General features: G+C 38.9%; 4 protein-coding genes across 6 annotated transcripts; all 4 read right to left on the bottom strand.

Annotated features, from left to right (window-relative positions):
* Positions 1–375: 375 nt before the first annotated feature.
* On the bottom strand, positions 376–5,139 carry LOC148160253 (interferon-inducible GTPase 5-like). 2 transcript variants are annotated; one of them, XM_088004366.1, is made up of 3 exons: positions 4,982–5,139; positions 1,791–2,352; positions 376–1,672 (listed from the first exon to the last, which is right to left on the bottom strand). In XM_088004366.1, the coding sequence occupies exons 2-3, from the start codon at positions 2,344–2,346 to the stop codon at positions 1,041–1,043; spliced, it is 1,188 nt and encodes a 395-aa protein (XP_087860492.1). In that variant the 5' UTR covers positions 2,347–2,352; positions 4,982–5,139; the 3' UTR covers positions 376–1,040. The 2 variants fall into 2 exon arrangements, with proteins under 2 accessions (XP_087860492.1, XP_087860493.1); XM_088004367.1 differs by lacking the exon at positions 4,982–5,139 and adding an exon at positions 2,780–2,876.
* A 3,002-nt stretch (positions 5,140–8,141) lies between these two features.
* LOC148160254 (T-cell-specific guanine nucleotide triphosphate-binding protein 2-like) lies at positions 8,142–9,817 on the bottom strand. The gene is made up of 2 exons (XM_088004669.1): positions 8,767–9,817; positions 8,142–8,653 (listed from the first exon to the last, which is right to left on the bottom strand). The coding sequence occupies exons 1-2, from the start codon at positions 9,440–9,442 to the stop codon at positions 8,427–8,429; spliced, it is 903 nt and encodes a 300-aa protein (XP_087860795.1). The 5' UTR covers positions 9,443–9,817; the 3' UTR covers positions 8,142–8,426.
* Positions 9,818–13,249: 3,432 nt separating this feature from the next.
* LOC106931972 (interferon-inducible GTPase 5-like) lies at positions 13,250–23,627 on the bottom strand. 2 transcript variants are annotated; one of them, XM_088004369.1, is made up of 4 exons: positions 23,485–23,627; positions 15,644–15,730; positions 14,666–15,227; positions 13,250–14,547 (listed from the first exon to the last, which is right to left on the bottom strand). In XM_088004369.1, the coding sequence occupies exons 3-4, from the start codon at positions 15,219–15,221 to the stop codon at positions 13,916–13,918; spliced, it is 1,188 nt and encodes a 395-aa protein (XP_087860495.1). In that variant the 5' UTR covers positions 15,222–15,227; positions 15,644–15,730; positions 23,485–23,627; the 3' UTR covers positions 13,250–13,915. The 2 variants fall into 2 exon arrangements, with proteins under 2 accessions (XP_087860495.1, XP_014865905.2); XM_015010419.2 differs by lacking the exon at positions 15,644–15,730.
* Positions 18,334–21,987, bottom strand: LOC148160255 (uncharacterized). The gene is made up of 2 exons (XM_088004368.1): positions 21,676–21,987; positions 18,334–20,872 (listed from the first exon to the last, which is right to left on the bottom strand). The coding sequence occupies exon 2, from the start codon at positions 20,306–20,308 to the stop codon at positions 19,073–19,075; it is 1,236 nt and encodes a 411-aa protein (XP_087860494.1). The 5' UTR covers positions 20,309–20,872; positions 21,676–21,987; the 3' UTR covers positions 18,334–19,072.
* Positions 23,628–23,876: the final 249 nt, after the last annotated feature.

Here is a 23,876-nt window from a genome sequence, read left to right on the forward strand (position 1 = left end):
AATAATAATAATTATGTGATCGGTATCGGTGATCGGTATCGGTTGATCGGCTCTCATGGATGATCGGTATCGGTATCGGGAGGAAAAAACCTGATCGGCACATCTCTAGTAATTACTAGTTGTTTTAATAATTTCTCTCAGCAACTGTTTATAGTTATTAATAGGTCAACTTTACTGTTGCACAACAGGGACAAAGGAAGAAGAACTGAGGAGGAACAAGTGGAATTAGATGCTGTCAAGAAGGAACAACAAGATTCTCATGATGAGCTATGATTGTTGTTACAATACAGAGAACATTTGTGGAGTATAAATAAAAAAATCTACATAAATTATGTGTAAACCACCCCCCACTGAAGTCAAACTGTACATGACAGACAAGATTATATAATGTTTATTTTTTTCTGTCAAAATATTTAAACGATATAAAGCAGTTTAAAAGCAAAATCAATTTCCAATCTGTCTAAAAACATATACAATCATTTCAAAAATAGCTCAACATTTAATCTAAAACACTTATACAGTGCACACATTTCAGATCAAAATGAAAACAAAAACATTTCCTACATTGTCTTATGATGCAGAGACCGACGAAAGGACAATTTATACAGAAAAATCAACCAACAATCATCCAGAGAAAACCCACGTCTGCATAGACAGAACATGAAACTACATGCAGATAGACTCCAGGGTGGGATTAAAAACCACAAATGTCTTGTTACAAAGCCTCAGTGCTAGCTCCAGTTCCACCATGCAATCCACAAACCAACCAGTTTAACAATAATTCGCAAAATCAAAAAATTTCAAGAGGGTCTGAAAACATCCATAATTACTCAAAATAAAGTTTTTTTTTAAAAAGCTTACAATCCTAAAATTACAAACATACATTATGATTAATGTAAAAGAAAAAGTTTTTCTCTATAATGTTCTAGTTTCTGCACTCATGGGGGTCAGCAGATGATGCATGCGACTAAGCTCACTTGACTGATAAAGCAATTCTGAACGATGTTTGCAAGATTTAAATGAATAAAGGTATCTGTGTTTTATTTATTTTTATTTAGGACTTTGTCAGAGACCCTGTGAGCATCTTCAGCAAGTAAATCAAGGAAAAGCTTCAAAAGTTTGTAGGTTGTGACAGCAGAGAGAGCCATAGATGCTGGGATTCCAACAATTGGAATAAATCTGAATGCTTCCTCTGCTGCCATTAGTGCAGCCCTGCTTGAAAGCTGAAGAACCACCTTCATGATGAGATCATGAGTTATGTGTTCTGCAGCCAATTGAGAAGTGAGAACAGCCTTCAGCTCATCATATGGTATACCTGTTCTGGAAGCTGTCCTCTTTAGAGATGCAACATTTAGACCAAACCCAGTCACATAACGGGTGACAGCACCAACCAGCAAAGCCAGATCAACACCAACAGAAAGCCCTGGAACTGGGACAGCTGCTACAACTCCTGAAAGAGCAGTAAGACCCCATATTTGACGCCTGAAAACCTTTTTCTTCTTTTCAATGATGTCAGGGAATATGCTGGGAGAGGATAACAGCAGAACGTCTCTCTTGTGTTCAGGGAGATCCCTCTCTAAGGTCTCTCGTAGGTGAGGGAAATCATACAGATGGATGTCATGGCTGGACACCAGGAAGACCTGTGGAGACTCAACTCCTTGATCCTTTAGACCTGTGTTACGAACAGGAAACATTCATGTTATAAACCTTTATAATTTCATCTATTTTCTTAAAGTATATTAAAAATGTTTTAACTCTCTTCAAAACAGGAGTCAACAGAAGACACTTACTTTTAACACAATCATCTCTGATCTGTGCTAAAGTCTTCTCTTGGCTGAAATCCTTTTTTCTTTGTTCATCTCGTAAATTATGGTCAACCTTTGAGCGAACAAAGTAGAAATTCTTCTCCATCTTCTTGATCTCATTTGCAAGTTTAGCATCATTTTCTCTGAAGCGATCAGCTGAGATGATGATGAAGAAGTCAAACTTCTTAAATCCAACACGCTTCAAATACTTTTTAGCTGGAAACTTGGTGGTTCCGATTCCAGGAAGGTCACTGAAGATGATATTGGGATAGTTTGGATGAGGATATTCTTTTACCTCCAAGGTGGTTTCTTTAACACCAGTTGGAGCAGCATCTTCACTGTCGTCTTCTACATCTCTGAAGGCATTGAGAAAGGAGGATTTACCAGAGCCGGACTCTCCAGTGATTGCTATGTTTAGCAGTACATTGTTTTTACTTTCCAGATATTCTCTAATTCGTGCAGCTGCAACGTCACTGCTGCTTCCCATAGCATTTTTCATTGCTGGCATCATTTCTGGATCTGCTTCCCACGGTTGCTCCATGCTGATCTGTGAGCAAAGAAAAGACGAGTAATCAGAAAAAACATGTAAATATGATGTGATTGTAACTTTAATACCAAACATGTACCAACCATAACCATGTCAGTGATGACATATGTAGATGTTTTACAACCTGTCAATGTCTTATCAGAGTCACTTGTCAGTTATTTTGATGGTTTCTTCAAACATCCAACATAACTTTGGAAGATATAAATAAAAACCATGTTGTGCATGAACGATTTGCCTGAGACTAGAAAGACTATTTATATACTGTTGTCTTATAACAATACAATTATATGTGCTGTTTTAAAACTCAGAGATAAATTATTTAAAACCAGCTTTAGACAATCTATTTGTGAAGGATTAAAATACAGCCATGAAGGCAGTCACAACATGAATTGTGTCATAAATGCTGTAAGAAAGTCCAGTAACTTACAGATAGAGGTGAAATGGAGGGCAACAGTCAAACCAACGTAAACGGCAGGATGATAAACAATAAGGAGAAGGTCAAAGTAAAGACAAAAGAGATGGTATTTTGTCCTTCCTGTTTTTCCTGTGACACTCCTTTCAGTTCTTGCTCCGTTTAGTTTTTGTTGAGTTGTGTTTGTTGAAAGTAAAATTCATTTAGTCATTTTAAAATGACTAAATGAATTTAGTCATTTTAAAATGACTAAATGAATTTAGTCATTTTAAAATGACTAAATGAATATAGTCATTTTTTTATGGTTTTTGCCTTCTGTTCTCCCTCATTGGTTTCCATTAGTAAGTGGAACAACCTGTTTTCATCCCAACATTCATCCTTTCCAGTTTTTAATGAGGACAACATAAACAGTAGGATAATAGAGGGATGGCTACAGGACATATAGCTGAGCAAATAAAAGACAAATAGTTAGAAAAGAAGAGTCAGAGAAACATGAAAAAAGCAGCCTTAAAACTGGAAAGGATGAATGTTGGGATGAAAACAGGTTGTTCCACTTACTAACGGAAACCACTGAGGGAGAGCAGAAGGCAAAAACCATAAAAAAATGACTAAATTCATTTAGTCATTTTAAAATGACTAAATTAATTTTACTTTCAACAAACACAACTCAACAAAAACTAAATGGAGCAGGAACTGAAAGGAGTGTCACAGGAAAAACAGGACGGACAAAATACCATCTCTTTTGTCTTTACTTTGACCTTCTCCTTGTTGTTTTGTTCAATAGGTTTTGCCATGTCCTGTTTATTATTGATTATATTGTGTATTCACTTCTTTTCATAGTGTTAAGGAAGATTTTTGTGAATTAGTTAATTTTGGAAAAAGTTTGGCTCTCTCGCATTGCTGTTTTCTTCTGAGTGTCTACACGCGAGAGGACCCGGGATCATAAAGGGAGAGAGAGAGCCAAACTTTTTCCAAATTTAACTAATTCACAAAAATCTTCCTTAACACTATGAAAAGAAGTGAATACACAATATAATCAATAATAAACAGGACATGGCAAAACCTATTGAACAAAACAATAAGGAGAAGGTCAAAGTAAAGACAAAAGAGATGGTATTTTGTCCGTCCTGTTTTTCCTGTGACACTCCTTTCAGTTCCTGCTCCGTTTAGTTTTTGCTGAGTTGTGTTTGTTGAAAGTAAAATTCATTTAGTCATTTTAAAATGACTAAATGAATTTAGTCATTTTAAAATGACTAAATGAATTTAGTCATTTTAAAATGACTAAATGAATATAGTCATTTTTTTATGGTTTTTGCCTTCTGCTCTCCCTCAGTGGTTTCCATTAAAGAGTGGAACAACCTGTTTTCATCCCAACATTCATCCTTTCCAGTTTTTAAGGAGGGCAACATAAACAGCAGGATAATAGAGGGATGGCCACAGGACATGTAGCTAAGCAAATAAAAGACAAATAGTTAGAAAAGAAGAGTAAGGAAAACATGAAAAAAGCAGCCTTAAAACTGGAAAGGATTAATGTTGGGATGAAAACAGGTTGTTCCACTTACTAACGGAAACCACTGAGGGAGAGCAGAAGGCAAAAACCATAAAAAATGGCTAAATTCATTTAGTCATTTTAAAATGACTAAATTTTTGTTTCAACAAACACAACTCAACAAAAACTAAATGGAGCAAGAACTGAAAGGAGTGTCACAGGAAAAACAGGACAGACTAAATACCATCTCTTTTGTCTTTACTTTGACCTTCTCCTTATTGTTTTGTTCAAACTGAGTTTGACCTCAGTCACATGAAATAAGTCTAGATTTTGCTATAATTGTTTTTTTTTTCTTGGGATTTTTTTCTTGGAATTTGTTCGGTCTAGCTAATCTATATTAAACCCTAAATTAGAAAAAACAAGTCACCGAAATCACTGCGTTTTTAAGGATAGAAATAAAATAGAGTATAAACAGCCTTTATTATGCCACAAAGGGGAAATTTATGTATAACAGCATCAGAGATAAATATTCACACAAGTTCTTAAATTGTTTAACAATATATAACAAAAAATTAACATGGACAAGCAATATTTATGACATGAAGCAATCTAACTAGACAATAAGTAACATATTTAGTTTCTCTTTGTCAAATATATTAGAATTTCATTTAATTTCCATTTTTTTCATAATTAAAATGAACAAAATTGTTTATAAAGCAAGTACTCACTTAGTTGGTCTCTGCAAACTTGAAATCTGATGGAAAGCAGCACAGTGTAGAATTACACTCGATAAATATAAACCAGGTTATGTGTAGCTGAAATTGAACGTCTTGACAGAGCAAATCTGCTAGGCAGTTACAGTCTAACAAATGGAAAGTGAATCCTTTGGTTTTAAGGAACAAAAAGAGGGAGGAGTGTTGTATGTGTCTGACCATGATCTGGCACAAGGAAAGACAAAAGAGTGTTTTGTCCGTCCTGTTTTTCCTGGGACATTTGCAAATGACTAAATTAATTTTAGTCATTTTTGCCTTCTGCTCTCCCTCAGTGGTTTCCATTAAAGAGTGGAACAACCTGTTTTCATCCCAACATTAATCCTTTCCAGTTTTTAAGGAGGGCAACGTAAACAGCAGGATAATAGAGGGATGGCCACAGGACATGTAGCTGAGCAAATAAAAGACAAATAGTTAGAAAAGAAGAGTCAGAGAAACATGAAAAAAGCAGCCTTAAAACTGGAAAGGATGAATGTTGGGATGAAAACAGGTTGTTCCACTTACTAACGGAAACCACTGAGGGAGAGCAGAAGGCAAAAACCATAAAAAATGACTAAATTCATTTAGTCATTTTAAAATGACTAAATGAATTTTTGTTTCAACAAACACAACTCAACAAAAACTAAATGGAGCAGGAACTGAAAGGAGTGTCACAGGAAAAACAGGACGGACAAAATACCATCTCTTTTGTCTTTACTTTGACCTTCTCCTTATTGTTTTGTTCAATAGGTTTTGCCATGTCCTGTTTATTATTGATTATATTGTGTATTCACTTCTTTTCATAGTGTTGAGGAAGATTTTTATGAATTAGTTAATTTTGGAAAAAGTTTGGCTCTCTCTCTCCCTTTATGATCCCGGGTCCTCTCGCCTGTAGTCACTCAGAAGAAAGCAATGCGTGATGACGTCACAGAATTGTAGTTTAATCCAATAGAAGACAACGCATAAAATTACAACAGAAACTGCAGAACAACAGAGACATACATTTACCTGATATAAATGGAAAGAAGAAGAAGGAAAGAAAGAAAGAAAAGCAAAGACGTCTTTGGAGAATTGCAAGAGCAAATCTAATTTGTTACTTCTGTGTAGAACGTTTTATAGTGAAGGCGTATTCTTTAATTTATTCAAATAAGGCGTATCTTTGCTCATCCAATCCAGGAGCTATCTCTGAACCTCTCTAAAGCCAGGAACTCCTGCTGTTTTACGGCTTTTCACAGATGAGTGTGAAAAGCTAGAACTTCTACTGTATTGTTTTCCCACACAGACAAAAGGCAGTTCAGACGATCCTAGCAAACCATCTGCTGTAACTACAGGTAGCATAAAGATCAAAAAGCCAGAATACGTGACTGATTTTAAAACCACAATTAGGGTATTTGAATCAAGACATGTTAAGTTTTAAAACTAGCTTATTTTAAATTTATTTTCTTAACAATAGGTTGTTGTCAAATGAGTTCACTTCTTTGTGCTTTGTTTCTCTATTTATTCTTCTGTTTTTGTGGATTCTGGATTTTGTTCTTAGATTACTTCAATGTCGTCTTTGAGAAAAAATATTTTAGTGAAAGAGCCAGCAAAAGCTTACAGTACCTGGTGGGAATACACTTGGGTTATTAGATGTTATTTACCCCGAATGCATTGCAGCACGAAGAACATGGCGACATTCATATGGCAATATTTTATTACATTTTATAAAAGCTGAATAATCTACTGTATTGTACTGTACTGTACATCCAGAATGGATGTTTCTCGAAGTCTATTGCTACAACTAATCATGGATCCTTTTAAAAAACTAAAAAAATAAAAATAAAAACAGATCGTATTTGGAGAGATGTAAAACTAAAGATATTTTAGTGTTTTTAGTGTTAAGGAATTTAGTGAAGGGACCAGCAATGTTTTTGCTGTAGATCCTCTTACTAAACTGTCGATATTTGATGTTTTGAAGCACAAACAAAATATTTATAGCTTTGTTAAACAACATCACAGTAAGTTTTACTATAATGATTTTTTTTTCCATTTTAACAAAATAGCAAAAGATTGTAAGGCATACTTTGTTAGCATAAAGTAGCATGTATGTAATCACTGAAATTATTTCATTGGAATATAATTAGACACTATTTACAAGTTGTGTCAGCTGTCCATACTGTCACACAGAGATCTGAATGGTAATTGTTTTCTGTTCATCTTTAACATTAGTTTAGATATCAGATTTTAATTTTTTTAATTATTTTCATTAGTCTGACTCTTTAGTTCATTATTTGCATTGTGGTTAACTTTATCCTTCGGTTCTTTATATTTTGGTTATATGCAACAAATTAATTTCTTCTTGTTTTGAGCTTCCAGTTTCTTTGGAGCTGCTGCTGGAGTCAGTCAGAAGAGCTCCATCTGATTGCTGTCCTTCTATGGCTGGCAAACCTCCTCAGCGGTTTCATGCCATTTGTTTGCCAGGAGAAGGGGAAATATGGTTTTCTTTAGCTTAATTTTGCCATTTCTTTAATGCCAAAATTCTTCTTTTTGGCAGTTTAGTTCTAATAGTATTTACTTAATTTAAACATTTAGTATTGAGTTGACCAGAATTTGTTTAAGTTTTGTATGTTAAATTACCCCCTTGTGTGTCAGCAGTGGTCTGATCAGCCGCTATTTAAGTTCCCCTCATGTCTTGTTTGTTAGGTCAGTTTTGTGCTTCAGTTCTTTGTGTTACTACCTGAGTTGTAGTTTGGTATGTTGACCTCAGTTTTGGGCCCAATTCACCATTTTTGAATTATTTTTGGACTTTTTGTAATAAATTAAGAATATTTTTGGAATCCATTCAGCGTCTCTCTGACTGGTCTGTGTAGAATCCTCACACAAGTACAATAAAGTGTATTTATTTTGAGATTTATTAAGATTTACTAAAATATGCATGGGACCTATTTAAGAATGACACCAAAAATACAACTTCAGAAAAGTATCTTGTATATATTTTTTTAAATGTACACTTAAAATATAATTATTTTGAAAATAAATGCAGTGCATTTTTAAAGGGATTATCCAAAATATAATTTCATAAATATATTTATATATTTTTGAGAAAATATACTTTTATAAAGTGTACCAAAAATACATATTTAAAAAGAGTTTTAAAAGCATGTTTTTTAAATGTATTTATTTTACAGTTACAGGTTTGATTGAGCAGAAATGGTGTATTGTCTTGGCATTTCCAAATTGTCCAGCATTAATCCTTTACAATCCAAAATTCTCACCACTTTAAAATACTTCACATTTTTGCATGTACTCAACTTAAACAGATTAATTTATCAAACTTTTTTTCCCCAAACGCTGATGTCATTTGTTTAAGATGAACACAAACAACAAGTTGATAAGAATTAAGTTATATTCACTTGAAATCTAGTGTTGACAAGAAGAGTTTGTTTTACATTGTAGAGCAGCAAGAGCCCATATTTGATGCTGGAGAAACATTTTTCTTTTTTTTAATGTTCTCTGGGAATATGCTGGGAGAGGATAACAGCAGAGCGTCTCTCTTGTGTTCAGGGAGATCCCTCTCTAAGGTGTCTCGTAGGTGAGGGAAATCATACAGATGGATGTCATGGTTGGACACCAGGAAGACCTGTGGAGACTCAAATCCAAGATCCTTAAGACCTGTGTTACAAACAGGACGCATTCATGTTATAAACCTTTGCAATTTCATATCTTAAAGTATATTAAAAATGTTTTAACTCTCTTCAGAACAGGAGTCAACAGAAGACACTTACTTTTAACACAATCATCTCTGATCTGTGCTAAAGTCTTCTCTTGGCTGAAATCCTTTTTTCTTTGTTCATCTCGTAAATTATGGTCAACCTTTGAGCGAACAAAGTAGAAATTCTTCCCCATCTTCTTGATCTCATTTGCAAGTTTAGCATCATTTTCTCTGAAGCGATCAGCTGAGACGATGATGAAGAAGTCAAACTTCTTAAATCCAACAAGCTTCAAATACTTTTTAGCTGGAAACTTGGTGGTTCCAATTCCAGGAAGGTCACTGAAGATGATATTGGGATAGTTTGGATGAGGATATTCTTTTACCTCCAAGGTGGTTTCTACAACACCAGTTGGAGCAGCATCTTCACTGTCATCTTCTACATCTCTGAAGGCATTGACAAAGGAGGATTTACCAGAGCCGGTCTCTCCAGTGATTGCTATGTGTAGTGGTACATTGTTTTTACTTTCCAGATATTCTCTAATTCGTGCAGCTGCAACGTCACTGCTGCTTCCCATAGCATTTTTCATTGCTGGCATCATTTCTGGATCTGCTTCCCACGGTTGCTCCATGCTGATCTGTGAACACAAGAAAGACATAAAACATGTAAATAATGTTATGGATAAATTAATCTGTGTTTCTCCTATATCTCTTTTAGCTGCTTGCATGTACACACATTTATGCACATACATATGTCAGTTTAAGAAAATGACTTCTCAGGCCTGCACCCTCTTTAGGGGTGTTAATCCACAGTACTCAGCCACGCCCTTTACTCCCCCCAAACTCCAGCGGACTGACTACTGACCAGCTCTCCGTCTCACGGGTCCGAAAAGCTTCTAATTCCTGGTATTACCACAAATAAGAATATAGAGAACTTTTGTTTAAGCTGGGAGCGATAAAGATTTGTTTAAGCTCTAACTACCTTCATCCAAGACGTTATGACCCGCTTCAGTCTATGATTCAGACATCGGAGTAGCCCCGCCGGTGTCCGAGCTCATAAACCACGTCTGTTCACGGCAGCTCTTTCCCTGTTATTAACATGCACTTGTTACCGGCTTAGATAATTTTAGAGACTAGGAATAAGTCCAGGGCCATTATTTATCTGAACTAAAGAACGTACGAAGCCACCCTGATTCACTAGGACCACAAACACTGGTTTTACAATAATCAGAAGAATTAAATTTAGTTGACTCAAATAATTTAACTGTCCACAGCATCAATTAGACTTCAGTATTTTATTAGCAAGCTTTAGCAAGGGAAAAGGACATACAGCATTTCAATAAAAATTTAAGTAATCAATAGATTTAAGAAAATTTAGAGATTTCACCTAATTCTAAACCCTACACTGTGTCTTAATGTAAATAGAGGCTTTGGGGGAGGCAGTATTACTCGAACCCAGATGCAGAGACGATCTTGGCAGCAGAGAACTTTAACGTCCATGGATGGAGTCCTGTCTTTGTCTCGGCAGAATCCTTTTAGAATAGATCCAAAGTTGAACTTGTGAGAATCCTCAACGAACTCAGCTCTTTATCCATATAAAATCTTTGTCTATTCCCCATGTCCACTGCAGCTTCGTTGGAATCTTTTGGGTTGAGCGTGGGGCCGCAGTCGAATCAGAATCCCGGGTTGTGGGTAAACGGATCTTGTTCCTTCCTTGCGCAGCGAGCAGTCGTCCCGGGGTATCATCACGCAGCCCTCCGTTGATTCTGCATCTCCGTTTGCTCGACTCAAACGCCGCGGAACAAAGAACCCCGATTCTGCGTTTGCATATACTTTTATACCGTATATTCTGCATGTCCGGTGCGTACTTTCCCTGACGTCAAGTGCCTTCAGTTAGCCTCAACCTTTCCTCCACTCAACTTTTAACCTTCCTCTTTCTTTAAAACTCAAAGAGCAACAACTCAAAACACCTGGTACAGATATAGTCTCAAAATCTCACTTCCTATTTCTCCCGTGTTTAAAATTCTTTCATCCCTGCAGTCTATATTTGTGACACAGTACAGTATCAGACACTTTTTACTCTTTACTCTTCAACCTCATACAGTAGTTAAAGAAATGATTATATGTATTTTACTCATCTTTAAAACATAATAAATCCATTTTGCATTTAAAACCAAATTTTACATGTTTTTCAATCAACATTAAGTCGTAATACAAGATTACTAGTAGCTCCAGGCTTTTGTGACCTGTTTTCTGTGTGTTCTGGAAAGATCTCAACTAGTTCCAGCCAGGTTTCACGACAGGGGGTAGCCTCGATAGATGCGATAAAGGAGCAGAATGCTACTGTCTGGGGCCACTTTTTGTTATCCTCTAAGGAAGCAAATCGATCTTCACAGGAGATAAGACAGTGTTGTGTCAGGTCGGCATACTGTGTCAGAGTAGCATACATGCAGCAGGTGTGCACATGCGCATTAGAGGTCCACGACATTTAGAGGAGCTGTGTGGGCGTATACCATGTCCAAATGGTTCAGTCTACGGGACAAGATACAAAACATAAGTCTATAAATTGTTTTTTTAGTTAATTAGGGATAGTTACTTTGAAAAAGAGAGAAGTAGGCCTATAGAAAATCACTCTTATTTTTGTCTCCTCTATTTTCAAGAGTGTAACAGCAGCACTTTGTCTGCAGCAGAGTCAACATTGACTCTTAATATTTTGATCTGAAAAGGTGCATCTCTTTTCCCTCCATTGTTTATGTTCGTGTCACTGGTGTTGCATAAGATGCAACTCCTAGAAAAGAGAGGAAAACAACAGTATATATTTTACTAAGTTAAATTACAAACATAGTAATGCACAGTGACTTAGTTAAGTAAGTTTAATCTGATTACTGGATTGGAAATATTAATGTGTTAGATTACTTGTTACTGAAACAAGCGGTTTAAAGTAATGGTAAAGTAATGCTTTTCTAAGTAACATGTTACTGACATCATTGTTTATGACATTTTTGCTCAAGCTATGTACAGATTTGTCAGGTTTCCTTTATGCGTCTCAGCCAATGATAAATTCATTCTTAAGTGTTTATGCATATTTTAAATTTAGCAATGACGGAGAATGGATTAATTACTAGAGGTGTGCCGATCGATCGGTCACCGATCATAATCGGGCCGATTTTCGTGAAAAAGTGCATGATCGGTGATCGGCAATCATTGGCGCTTGTTGCCGATACCGACCATCACATTTCGCAGCCTGCCTGTGCAGCCGGTCTCCTTTTTCCTTCACACTGCGCAAACGCGCAGCAACAAATCTTAAGCGATGTGGAACTATAACGCACTGAGTGAATGGGGAAGTTTGCATGTTGCGGCGGAAAATTGAAGCAGGTCAAAATGCATCAACACAACGAAGCTAATACGACATAAAACAATGACATACTTGACGGAGTTTGGCTACATCGAGGCTCACTGCAGTAAAAAAGACATACGCGATCAGATAGCAGGTAAAGCAGCGCACAGCTACAAACACTCACCCGGATTAGCATGACGATCAGAAAGCTAAACAAATAACCCGCAAAATTATTTAAGTCTTCGAGCTGTGATGTAAGACGCTGGTTCTGCTCTCGCTGTTGAACCGCTGCTACGCTACAGATAGCAATATTTCGTGACTCTCACACCGAACCTCTGCTTAAAGCTGCAGCATCTAACTTAAAAAAATACATTTTACCTACTAAAACTTTCGCTGTCCTAACATGAGACAGATAATCTCTGAGAAAAGAATCGATCTCCTCCCTGTCCTGCATAATTACTCCGCTCAGTCAGAAACAGCCAATCAGAGCTAGCAGTAATCAGCTAGCCGCCATGCTATCAGGAAGTTTTCATTCAGTAACTCTGGATTGTTTATTGTAATGGAACCTGTTTTTGCCTTTGAATGTTAAGTTTTATACTTGAATTTTTTTGGCAATGATGAGAGGTTTTATTTTGACTCTTTGCATTATTTAGCCTCTTCAGAGCCTTCATATGTTATCAGTCTGTTAAAGATAGTATTATCAATAGCAGTACAATTTGCACAATGCCTGTTTTGTTTAGTTTTCTTCTTGAAAAAAGTTATTAAAAACAAGTTTTTGTCTAAATTAAGGTGAATTCATGGTTCCTTTTTCCACATAATGTAACCGGTAGTGTTTATGATTAAAAAAAAAAAAAATAATTATGTGATCGGTATCGGTGATCGGTATCGGTTGATCGGCTCTCATGGGTGATCGGTATCGGTATCGGGAGGAAAAAACCTGATCGGCACATCTCTAGTAATTACTAGTTGTTTTAATAATTTCTCTCAGCAACTGTTTATAGTTATTAATAGGTCAACTTTACTGTTGCACAACAGGGACAAAGGAAGAAGAACTGAGGAGGAACAAGTGGAATTAGATGCTGTCAAGAAGGAACAACAAGATTCTCATGATGAGCTATGATTGTTGTTACAATACAGAGAACATTTGTGGAGTATAAATAAAAAAATCTACATAAATTATGTGTAAACCACCCCCCACTGAAGTCAAACTGTACATGACAGACAAGATTATATAATGTTTATTTTTTTCTGTCAAAATATTTAAACGATATAAAGCAGTTTAAAAGCAAAATCAATTTCCAATCTGTCTAAAAACATATACAATCATTTCAAAAATAGCTCAACATTTAATCTAAAACACTTATACAGTGCACACATTTCAGATCAAAATGAAAACAAAAACATTTCCTACATTGTCTTATGATGCAGAGACCGACGAAAGGACAATTTATACAGAAAAATCAACCAACAATCATCCAGAGAAAACCCACGTCTGCATAGACAGAACATGAAACTACATGCAGATAGACTCCAGGGTGGGATTAAAAACCACAAATGTCTTGTTACAAAGCCTCAGTGCTAGCTCCAGCTCCACCATGCAATCCACAAACCAACCAGTTTAACAATAATTCGCAAAATCAAAAAATTTCAAGAGGGTCTGAAAACATCCATAATTACTCAAAATAAAGTTTTTTTTTTAAAAAGCTTACAATCCTAAAATTACAAACATACATTATGATTAATGTAAAAGAAAAAGTTTTTCTCTATAATGTTCTAGTTTCTGCACTCATGGGGGTCAGCAGATGATGCATCCGACTAAGCTCACTTGACTGATAAAGCAATTCTGAACGATGTTTGCAAGATTTAAATGAATAAAGGTATCTGTGTTTTATTTATTTTTATTTAGGACTTTGTCAGAGACCCTGTGAGCATCTTCAGCAAGTAAATCAAGGAAAAGCTTCAAAAATTTGTAGGTTGTGACAGCAGAGAGAGCCATAGATGCTGGGATTCCAACAATTGGAATAAATCTGAATGCTTCCTCTGCTGCCATTAGTGCAGCCCTGCTTGAAACCTGAAGAACCACCTTCATGATGAGATCATGAGTTATGTGTTCTGCAGCCAATTGAGAAGTGAGAACAGCCTTCAGCTCATCATATGGTATACCTGTTCTGGAAGCTGTCCTCTTTAGAGATGCAACATTTAGACCAAACCCAGTCACATAACGGGTGACAGCACCAACCAGCAAAGCCAGATCAACACCAACAGAAAGCCCTGGAACTGGGACAGCTGCTACAACTCCTGAAAGAGCAGTAAGACCCCATATTTGACGCTTGAAAACCTTTTTCTTCTTTTCAATGATGTCAGGGAATATGCTGGGAGAGGATAACAGCAGAACGTCTCTCTTGTGTTCAGGGAGATCCCTCTCTAAGGTCTCTCGTAGGTGAGGGAAATCATACAGATGGATGTCATGGCTGGACACCAGGAAGACCTGTGGAGACTCAACTCCTTGATCCTTTAGACCTGTGTTACAAACAGGACACATTCATGTTATAAACCTTTATAATTTCATCTATTTTCTTAAAGTATATTAAAAATGTTTTAACTCTCTTCAAAACAGGAGTCAACAGAAGACACTTACTTTTAACACAATCATCTCTGATCTGTGCTAAAGTCTTCTCTTGGCTGAAATCCTTTTTTCTTTGTTCATCTCGTAAATTATGGTCAACCTTTGAGCGAACAAAGTAGAAATTCTTCCCCATCTTCTTGATCTCCTTTGCAAGTTTAGCATCATTTTCTCTGAAGCGATCAGCTGAGATGATGATGAAGAAGTCAAACTTCTTAAATCCAACACGCTTCAAATACTTTTTAGCTGGAAACTTGGTGGTTCCGATTCCAGGAAGGTCACTGAAGATGATATTGGGATAGTTTGGATGAGGATATTCTTTTACCTCCAAGGTGGTTTCTTTAACACCAGTTGGAGCAGCATCTTCACTGTCGTCTTTTACATCTCTGAAGGCATTGAGAAAGGAGGATTTACCAGAGCCGGACTCTCCAGTGATTGCTATGTTTAGCAGTACATTGTTTTTACTATCCAGATATTCTCTAATTCGTGCAGCTGCAACGTCACTGCTGCTTCCCATAGCATTTTTCATTGCTGGCATCATTTCTGGATCTGCTTCCCACGGTTGCTCCATGCTGATCTGTGAGCAAAGAAAAGACGAGTAATCAGAAAAAACATGTAAATATGATGTGATTGTGACCAAACATGTACCAACCATAACCATGTCAGTGATGACATATGTAGACGTTTTACAACCTGTCAATTTCTTAGAGTCACTTGTCAGTTATTCTGATGGTTTCTTCAAACATCCAACATAACTTTGGAAGATATAAATAAAAACCATGTTGTGCATGAACGATTTGCCTGAGACTAGAAAGACTATTTATATACTGTTGTCTTATAACAATACAATTATATGTGCTGTTTTAAAACTCAGAGATAAATTATTTAAAACCAGCTTTAGACAATCTATTTGTGAAGGATTAAAATACAGCCATGAAGGCAGTCACAACATGAATTGTGTCATAAATGCTGTAAGAAAGTCCAGTAACTTACAGATAGAGGTGAAATGGAGGGCAACAGTCAAACCAACGTAAACGGCAGGATGATAGAGGGATGGCCACAGGAGATGTAGCTGAGAAACTAGCAAAAGACAAATGGTTAGAAAAGAAGAGTCAGAAAAACATGATAAAAAACCAACCTTAAAACTGGAAAGGATGAATGTTGGGATGAAAACAGGTTGTTCCACTACTAATGGAAACCACTGAGGGAGAGCAGAAGGCAAAAACCATAAAAAATGGCTAAATTCATTTAGTCATTTAAAAATGACTAAATGAATTTTTGTTTCAACAAACACAACTCAACAAAAACTAAACGGAGCAGGAACTGAAAGGAGTGTCAGGAAAAACAGGAAGGACAAAATACCATCTCTTTTGTCTTTACTTTGACCTTCTCCTTGTTGTTTTGTTCAATAGGTTTCGCCATGTCCTGTTTATTACTGATTATATTCTGTATTCACTTCTTTTCATAGGTTGTTGTCAAATGAGTTCACTTCTTTGTGCTTAGTTTCTCTATTTATTCTTCTGTTTTTGTGGATTCTGGATTTTGTTCTTGGATTGGTATCTCTGTCGGCCTGACAGTTGATCTGGGAGGAGTAAAGGCTTTGCACTCCTCGTTGAAAAGAAGGAACAAAGCAGTGTTGTGGTACTCGAAGTTGGTCTTGGTCTTAAGACCGGTCTTAAGACCATTTTTTGATGGTCTCGGTCTCGTCTCGGACTCGACCGCATTTGGTCTCGGTCTTGTCTCGGTCTCGGGCGCTGAGGACTCGGCATTTTATTTCAAGACCAGTCAAGACCGCAACTGTGAAAATATCACTAAACGTACAGCATTCTGTCCACTTTATTTGTTAACATCTTTGTTTTCAGTGGATGCAAAACGCACCGATTAAAATCCAAGCAACTACGTGTTTCTGTTACTCCCCCACCCTCCCCACCTTTCACTCTCCCTCCTCCTCCCCTCCCCACCTTTCACTCACACGTGGCGCTCCAGGACATGCCAGTGGTTTTCTCTCAGCGGCAGAAAATGCTTGTTTAATCGTCAGTAATATAATAGCGCTGCATAAATAGTAAGAAATCCGATGGCCACAGCTAACTCAGCAGCGCTTCGCTTTCACAGACGGTGGGGACAACGTCTAACTTTTTTCGTCACTTAGAAAAGTAGCTCAAAGAAGGTAAGCTCCGTTAACGTGATGTTAGCAAAGCTAGCTGTACAGAGACACATAAGCATTGTGATGAAAAATGTTATCACTCACTGTGCTGAATTATTGTGCGGAGGTGTTGACTGACTTGTCGCATATATGGGACACCGCTATGTCCAAACGTCTGCAATATAGTGATGTGACATTCAGAAACAGTCGATTCTTCTCCACGGCTCTTTACTTATTAGATAGGACTGGAGTGTCACTCACTGAGAGCCGTTGTTCTATCAGATAGCCATACGCTGTCAGGATAGCATACATGCATTAAGCATTAAGAAATCCGACCGTCAGAGGAGTTGTCAGTTCACCATACGCAGCAAGTTATGATGAACATAAGTCATTAAATTGTTTTCAACGATAACTATATAGATATACATGTGTTGTCATGGTTTCAAAGTGTATTTAAAGCAGGTCTGGCTGCAGCTGGACTCAGCTACAACACACGCCCGTGTAAAACTCACTTAACTGCTAAGTCAGGATGCCATACAACTGTTAATAACAAAGTGTATGACGATCTACGTCATGATTCTATGTTGTTGATTAAATGAAATCTTATGGTAATGACATGTCTGACAGATATAGCCGGTGTTCTATCAGATAGCCATACATGCAGTGAGTACCTTGCCAGCGCATGCGCATTAAGTCTGACCGTCAGTGGAGTTGTCAGTATACGCAACAAGTTATGACGAAAATAAGTAATTAAATTGTTTACAATATGACATAATGTGATAACTAGATGGATATACATGCGTTGTCGTGGTTTCAAAGTGTGTTTAAAGCAGGTCTGGCTGCAGCTGGATGCCATACAACTGTTAATAACCAAGTATATGATGATCTACGTCATGATTCTATGTTGATGATTAAATAAAATCATATGGTAATGACAGCATATGCATATCTGAGCTAAGCGTACGACTATCTGACAACGTATGCTGATCTGACAGAACACCGTGAGTTCGTGCTAAGCGTATGACAATCTGACCTGACAGAACACCCGTTCTTTATTCTAGTAATGCTCTGTGTACACTGCATCATTATTTAATTATGTACGTTGATATTTAAATGAACAAATAACTAAAACACAAGAACGAAAGAGCACGCAGAGCATGCACATTGCTCTTTGATTGTTTTTGTTCAAAGTGGCAGCTGTAATGTCTGCCATGGTGTCAGACTACCTGGCTTCATGTACTGGGATAGAGAGTGAAAACAGTCACGATGAGCGCCTTCTGTTTGGTTACTTCTTGCTTGTTGCTCCTTGGTCAGTGTTCATAGTTGAGCGTTATTTACCATCAGGGCATTGCCTCAATTGCTGTTTAATGGTGCAGACAGTGGTGGTTTCTTATATGAGCAATATGGGCAAATGCCCAGGGCGTTATGTTTTTTGGGATGGCACGAGACCATCACACTTTTTAGCACATAAATGGAATATTTAATATTGGTAAAATGTATTAAGTATTTAATATCTAGGTGTTTTATGGTAATATGGATCTTTCAGATTATTTTGAGAAGCAATTTCGATCATATTTTACATTTTATTGTGTCATGTAGGGTGGGCCTGTCATGATCCCTGGGTTTCTGTGTGTTTATTTTGGAGTTCTTCTGTGTTCAGTCCTGTTTTCCCTGTGTAGTCCTGTTCCCTGTGAGTCTCTGTCCTCCCTGTTGATTGCTCCCCAGGTGTGTCGTATTCCCTTGATTACCCCGTCTGTATTTAAACCCACCTGTTGTCTGTGTTCCTGGTCGGGTCCTTGTCTATTGTCGTTTGTCTACTCGCCAGTTGTACTGCTAAGTCCTGGTTTGTGTTCGCTCGCACGTAGTCCTGTCGTTCAGTTGCTACCGGTATTTGGCTGTGTGCCTGTCTCTCTGCCGTGCTGCCTGTTTTGGACTGAGCTTTATTTTCATCATTAAATATCATCATCATCACCATAACCTGGGTCTCGGCGTCTCTCTTCACCACCATCAACTACACCGCTTATGACAGAAGGACCCGACCACTACCGGTGAGGAACGCCATCATCATGGACCCAGCAACCACCACCACAGTTCCACCCGTCTATCCATTCCTCAAATCCCCGGACATTTATAATTTGGAGTATGAGGAAGATTTCCATCATCTATTCAACATGTTCCATAACGACCCGTTCTTGATGGACCTAATTCAAGAACTTTATGAAGAATTCCTCGCAAGCAAGTATTCACCACACCCGTCAGAGTTCTGTCACCCCCACCGTTCAAGCCTCCTCCGCCAGTTCCAGCATCCGCTCCAGCCACCTCCGTCTGCCCGTCTCCAGCCGCCACCTCCGTCTGCCCGTCTCCAGCCGCCACCTCCGTCTGCCCGTCTCCAGCCGCCACCTCCGTCTGCCCGTCTCCAGCCGCCACCTCCGTCTGCCCGTCTCCAGCCGCCACCTCCGTCTGCCCGTCTCCAGCTGCGTTCCAGCTCCCCGAGTCTGCTGCCGGAGCGCAGCCGCCCGAGCTCCCCGAGTCTGCTGCCGGAGCGCAGCCGCTCCCCGAGCCTGCTGCCGGAATGCAGCCGCCCCCCGAGCCAGAGCTCCCCGAGCCTGCTGCCGGAGCGCAGCCTTCCCCCGAGCCAGAGCTCCCCGAGCCTGCTGCCGGAGCGCAGCCTTCCCCCGAGCCAGAGTTCCCCGAGCCTGCTGCCGGAGCGCAGCCTTCCCCCGAGCCAGAGCTCCCCGAGCCTGCTGCCGGAGCGCAGCCTTCCCCCGAGCCCGCTCCGCCCGAGTTTCCTGAGCCCGCTCCGCCCGAGTTTCCTGAGCCCGCTCCGCCCGAGTTTCCTGAGCCCGCTCCGCCCGAGTTTCCTGAGCCCGCTCCGCCCGAGTTTCCTGAGTCCGCTCCGCCCGAGTTTCCTGAGTCCGCTCCGCCCGAGTTTCCTGAGTCCGCTCCGCCCGAGTTTCCTGAGTCCGCTCCGCCCGAGTTTCCTGAGTCCGCTCCGCCCGAGTTTCCTGAGTCTGCTCCCCCCAAGTTTCCAGCCGGCCTTCCTGCCGGCCCGGCGGACCCGCCTCCGGGACTCCGGTTTCTGCGCCGGAGACGCCGCCTCCGGGACTCCGGTTTCTGCGCCGGAGACGCCGCCCGCCGGACCCGCCTCCGGGACTCCGGTTTCTGCGCCGGAGACGCCGCCCGCCGTACCCGCCTCTACGACTCCGGTTTCTGCGCCGGCGGAAGAGACCGCCGGACCCGCCTCTACGTCTCCGTTTCCTGCGCCGGCGGAAGAGACCGCCGGACCCGCCTCTACGTCTCCGTTTCCTGCGCCGGCGGAAGAGACCGCCGGACCCGCCTCCTCGCTTCCTCGCCCACCCTGATGGGTAGTTTTGTTTTGTGTTTTGGACTGTTTTCTGGACTCTGGCCCTCCTGCCGTCGCCCCTCCGCCCACCCTGCTGGGTTGTTTTTGGTTTTTGGACTTTTCTGTTTTTGTGGGCGTCTGGTATCCGCCCTTGAGGGGGGGGTACTGTCATGATCCCTGGGTTTCTGTGTGTTTATTTTGGAGTTCTTCTGTGTTCAGTCCTGTTTTCCCTGTGTAGTCCTGTTCCCTGTGAGTCTCTGTCCTCCCTGTTGATTGCTCCCCAGGTGTGTCGTATTCCCTTGATTACCCCGTCTGTATTTAAACCCACCTGTTGTCTGTGTTCCTGGTCGGGTCCTTGTCTATTGTCGTTTGTCTACTCGCCAGTTGTACTGCTAAGTCCTGGTTTGTGTTCGCTCGCACGTAGTCCTGTCGTTCAGTTGCTACCGGTATTTGGCTGTGTGCCTGTCTCTCTGCCGTGCTGCCTGTTTTGGACTGAGCTTTATTTTCATCATTAAATATCATCATCATCACCATAACCTGGGTCTCGGCGTCTCTCTTCACCACCATCAACTACACCGCTTATGACAGGGCCGCTGGTCTTGGTCTTGACTCGGTCTCGACTCCCCTCGGTCTTGGTCTTGACTTGGTCTCGGACCCCAAAAGTCTTGGTCTTGTCTCGGTCTCGATACACTCTGGTCTTGTCTTGGTCTCGGGTTGGGTGGTCTTGAACACAACACTGGAACAAAGTAAATGTTTGTTTAATGAAGGAGGGAGCATTCAACATGATATTACAAATATGACACAAGCTACTGAATGTAAATTCAGTCATAGTAAGGTTTTGTTCCTTTTTGTGTTTATGGTCACATTAGCAATTAACACAAAATAGTGAATAGTGTTGGATAAATTTCAATGAAAGAAACTGTTTATCAGCAAGGTTCATTTGTGTTTGAGTGAAAGTCTAAAGACTACAACAGGAAAGAGTTTATTATTTTGCACTCTGAGTCATGTACAGCATGTGATAGTTTAATAATTATTCAGAAAACGGTAGTTTCTAAGTCAACTACTGTTCCTTATCTCTCCACATATAGTGACAAATGGCAAACTAATAGAGCTTGCTTATCATGGCGATATTGTTCTAAATGTTATTTTATCCTGCGGTTGTAGCAGTAGGGTCAAGCTTCAGCTGTGTTCGGACTAGCTAATCTATATTAAACCCTAAATTAGAAAAAACAAGTCACCGAAATCACTGCGTTTTTAAGGATAGAAATAAAATAGAGTATAAACAGCCTTTACTATGCCACAAAGAGGAAATTTATGTATAACAGCATCAGAGATAAATGTTCACACAAGTTCTTAAATTGTTTAACAATATATAACAACAAAATCAACATGGACAAGCAATATGTATGACATGAAGCAATCTAACTTGAAAATAAGTAACAGATTTAAATGGTATTTGTCAAAAATATTAGGATTTCATTTAATTTCCACTTTTTCGTAAATAAAATGAACAAAATTGTTTATAAAGCAAGTACTCACTTAGTTGGTCTCTGCAAACTGGAAATCTGATGGAAAGCAGCACAGTGTAGAATTACACTCGGTAAATATAAACCAGATTATGTGTAGCTGAAATTGAACTTCTTGACAGAGCAAATCTGCTAGGCAGTTACAGTCTAACAAATGGAAAGTGAATCCTTTGGTTTTAAGGAAGAAAAAGAGGGAGGAGTGTTGTATGTGTCTGACCATGATCTGGCACAAGGAAAGACAAAAGAGTGTCTTGTCCTTCCTGTTTTTCCTGGGACATTTGCAAATGACTAAAATTAATTTAGTCATTTGCAAATGACTAAATTAATTTTAGTCATTTTTGCCTTCTGCTCTCCCTCAGTGGTTTCCATTAAAGAGTGGAACAACCTGTTTTCATCCCAACATTAATCCTTTCCAGTTTTTAAGGAGGGTAACGTAAACAGCAGGATAATAGAGGGATGGCCACAGGACATGTAGCTGAGCAAATAAAAGACAAATGGTTAGAAAAGAAGAGTAAGGAAAACATGAAAAAAGCAGCCTTAAAACTGGAAAGGATGAATGTTGGGATGAAAACAGATTGTTCCACTTACTAACGGAAACCACTGAGGGAGAGCAGAAGGCAAAAACCATAAAAAATGGCTAAATTCATTTAGTCATTTAAAAATGACTAAATGAATTTTTGTTTCAACAAACACAACTCAGCAAAAACTAAACGGAGCAGGAACTGAAAGGAGTGTCACAGGAAAAACAGGAAGGATAAAATACCATCTCTTTTGTCTTTACTTTGACCTTCTCCTTGTTGTTTTGTTCAATAGGTTTCGCCATGTCCTGTTTATTATTGATTATATTCTGTATTCACTTCTTTTCATAGGTTGTTGTCAAATGAGTTCACTTCTTTGTGCTTAGTTTCTCTATTTATTCTTCTGTTTTTGTGGATTCTGGATTTTGTTCTTGGATTGGTATCTCTGTCGGCCTGACAGTTGATCTGGGAGGAGTAAAGGCTTTGCACTCCTCGTTGAAAAGAAGGAACAAAGTAAATGTTTGTTTAATGAAGGAGGGAGCATTCAACATGATATTACAAATATGACACAAGCTACTGAATGTAAATTCAGTCATAGTAAGGTTTTGTTCCTTTTTGTGTTCATGGTCACATTAGCAATTAACACAAAATAGTGAATAGTGTTGGATAAATTTCAATGAAAGAAACTGTTTATCAGCAAGGTTCATTTGTGTTTGAGTGAAAGTCTAAAGACTACAACAGGAAAGAGTTTATTATTTTGCACTCTGAGTCATGTACAGCATGTGATAGTTTAATAATTATTCAGAAAACGGTAGTTTCTAAGTCAACTACTGTTCCTTATCTCTCCACATATAGTGACAAATGGCAAACTAATAGAGCTTGCTTATCATGGCGATATTGTTCTAAATGTTATTTTATCCTGCGGTTGTAGCAGTAGGGTCAAGCTTCAGCTGTGTTCGGACTAGCTAATCTATATTAAACCCTAAATTAGAAAACAAGTCACCGAAATCACTGCGTTTGTAAGGATAGAAATAAAATAGAGTATAAACAGCCTTTACTATGCCACAAAGAGGAAATTTATGTATAACAGCATCAGAGATAAATATTCACACAAGTTCTTAAATTGTTTAACAACATATAACAACAAAATCAACATGGACAAGCAATATTTATGACATGAAGCAATCTAACTTGAAAATAAGTAACAGATTTAAATGGTATTTGTCAAAAATATTAGGATTTCATTTAATTTCTACTTTTTCGTAAATAAAATGAACAAAATTGTTTATAAAGCAAGTACTCACTTAGTTGGTCTCTGCAAACTTGAAATCTGATGGAAAGCAGCACAGTGTAGAATTACACTCGGTAAATATAAACCAGATTATGTGTAGCTGAAATTGAACCTCTTGGCAGAGCAAATCTGCTAGGCAGTTACAGTCTAACAAATGGAAAGTGAATCCTTTGGTTTTAAGGAACAAAAAGAGGGAGGAGTGTTGTATGTGTCTGACCATGATCTGGCACAAGGAAAGACAAAAGAGTGTTTTGTCCGTCCTGTTTTTCCTGGGACATTTGCAAATGACTAAATTAATTTTAGTCATTTTTGCCTTCTGCTCTCCCTCAGTGGTTTCCATTAAAGAGTGGAACAACCTGTTTTCATCCCAACATTAATCCTTTCCAGTTTTTAAGGAGGGCAACG

This window comes from Poecilia mexicana, unplaced genomic scaffold (genome assembly GCF_051168715.1).
Source record: "Poecilia mexicana isolate PSO_F unplaced genomic scaffold, ASM5116871v1 scaffold_3, whole genome shotgun sequence".
NCBI lineage: Eukaryota > Metazoa > Chordata > Actinopteri > Cyprinodontiformes > Poeciliidae > Poecilia > Poecilia mexicana.

Excerpts from the sequence above, each read along its gene's own strand:
- LOC106931972 (XM_015010419.2), bottom strand. The coding sequence starts at position 15,221 with ATGGAGCAACCGTGGGAAGCAGATCCAGAAATGATGCCAGCAATGAAA. Across the intron at positions 14,548-14,665 it reads CAGAGATGATTGTGTTAAAA|GTCTAAAGGATCAAGGAGTT; the intron begins GTAAGTGTCTTC and ends TTTGTAACACAG.
- LOC148160255 (XM_088004368.1), bottom strand. The coding sequence starts at position 20,308 with ATGACAGTACCCCCCCCTCAAGGGCGGATACCAGACGCCCACAAAAAC.
- LOC148160253 (XM_088004366.1), bottom strand. The coding sequence starts at position 2,346 with ATGGAGCAACCGTGGGAAGCAGATCCAGAAATGATGCCAGCAATGAAA. Across the intron at positions 1,673-1,790 it reads CAGAGATGATTGTGTTAAAA|GTCTAAAGGATCAAGGAGTT; the intron begins GTAAGTGTCTTC and ends TTCGTAACACAG.
- LOC148160254 (XM_088004669.1), bottom strand. The coding sequence starts at position 9,442 with ATGTATGTGCATAAATGTGTGTACATGCAAGCAGCTAAAAGAGATATA. Across the intron at positions 8,654-8,766 it reads CAGAGATGATTGTGTTAAAA|GTCTTAAGGATCTTGGATTT; the intron begins GTAAGTGTCTTC and ends TTTGTAACACAG.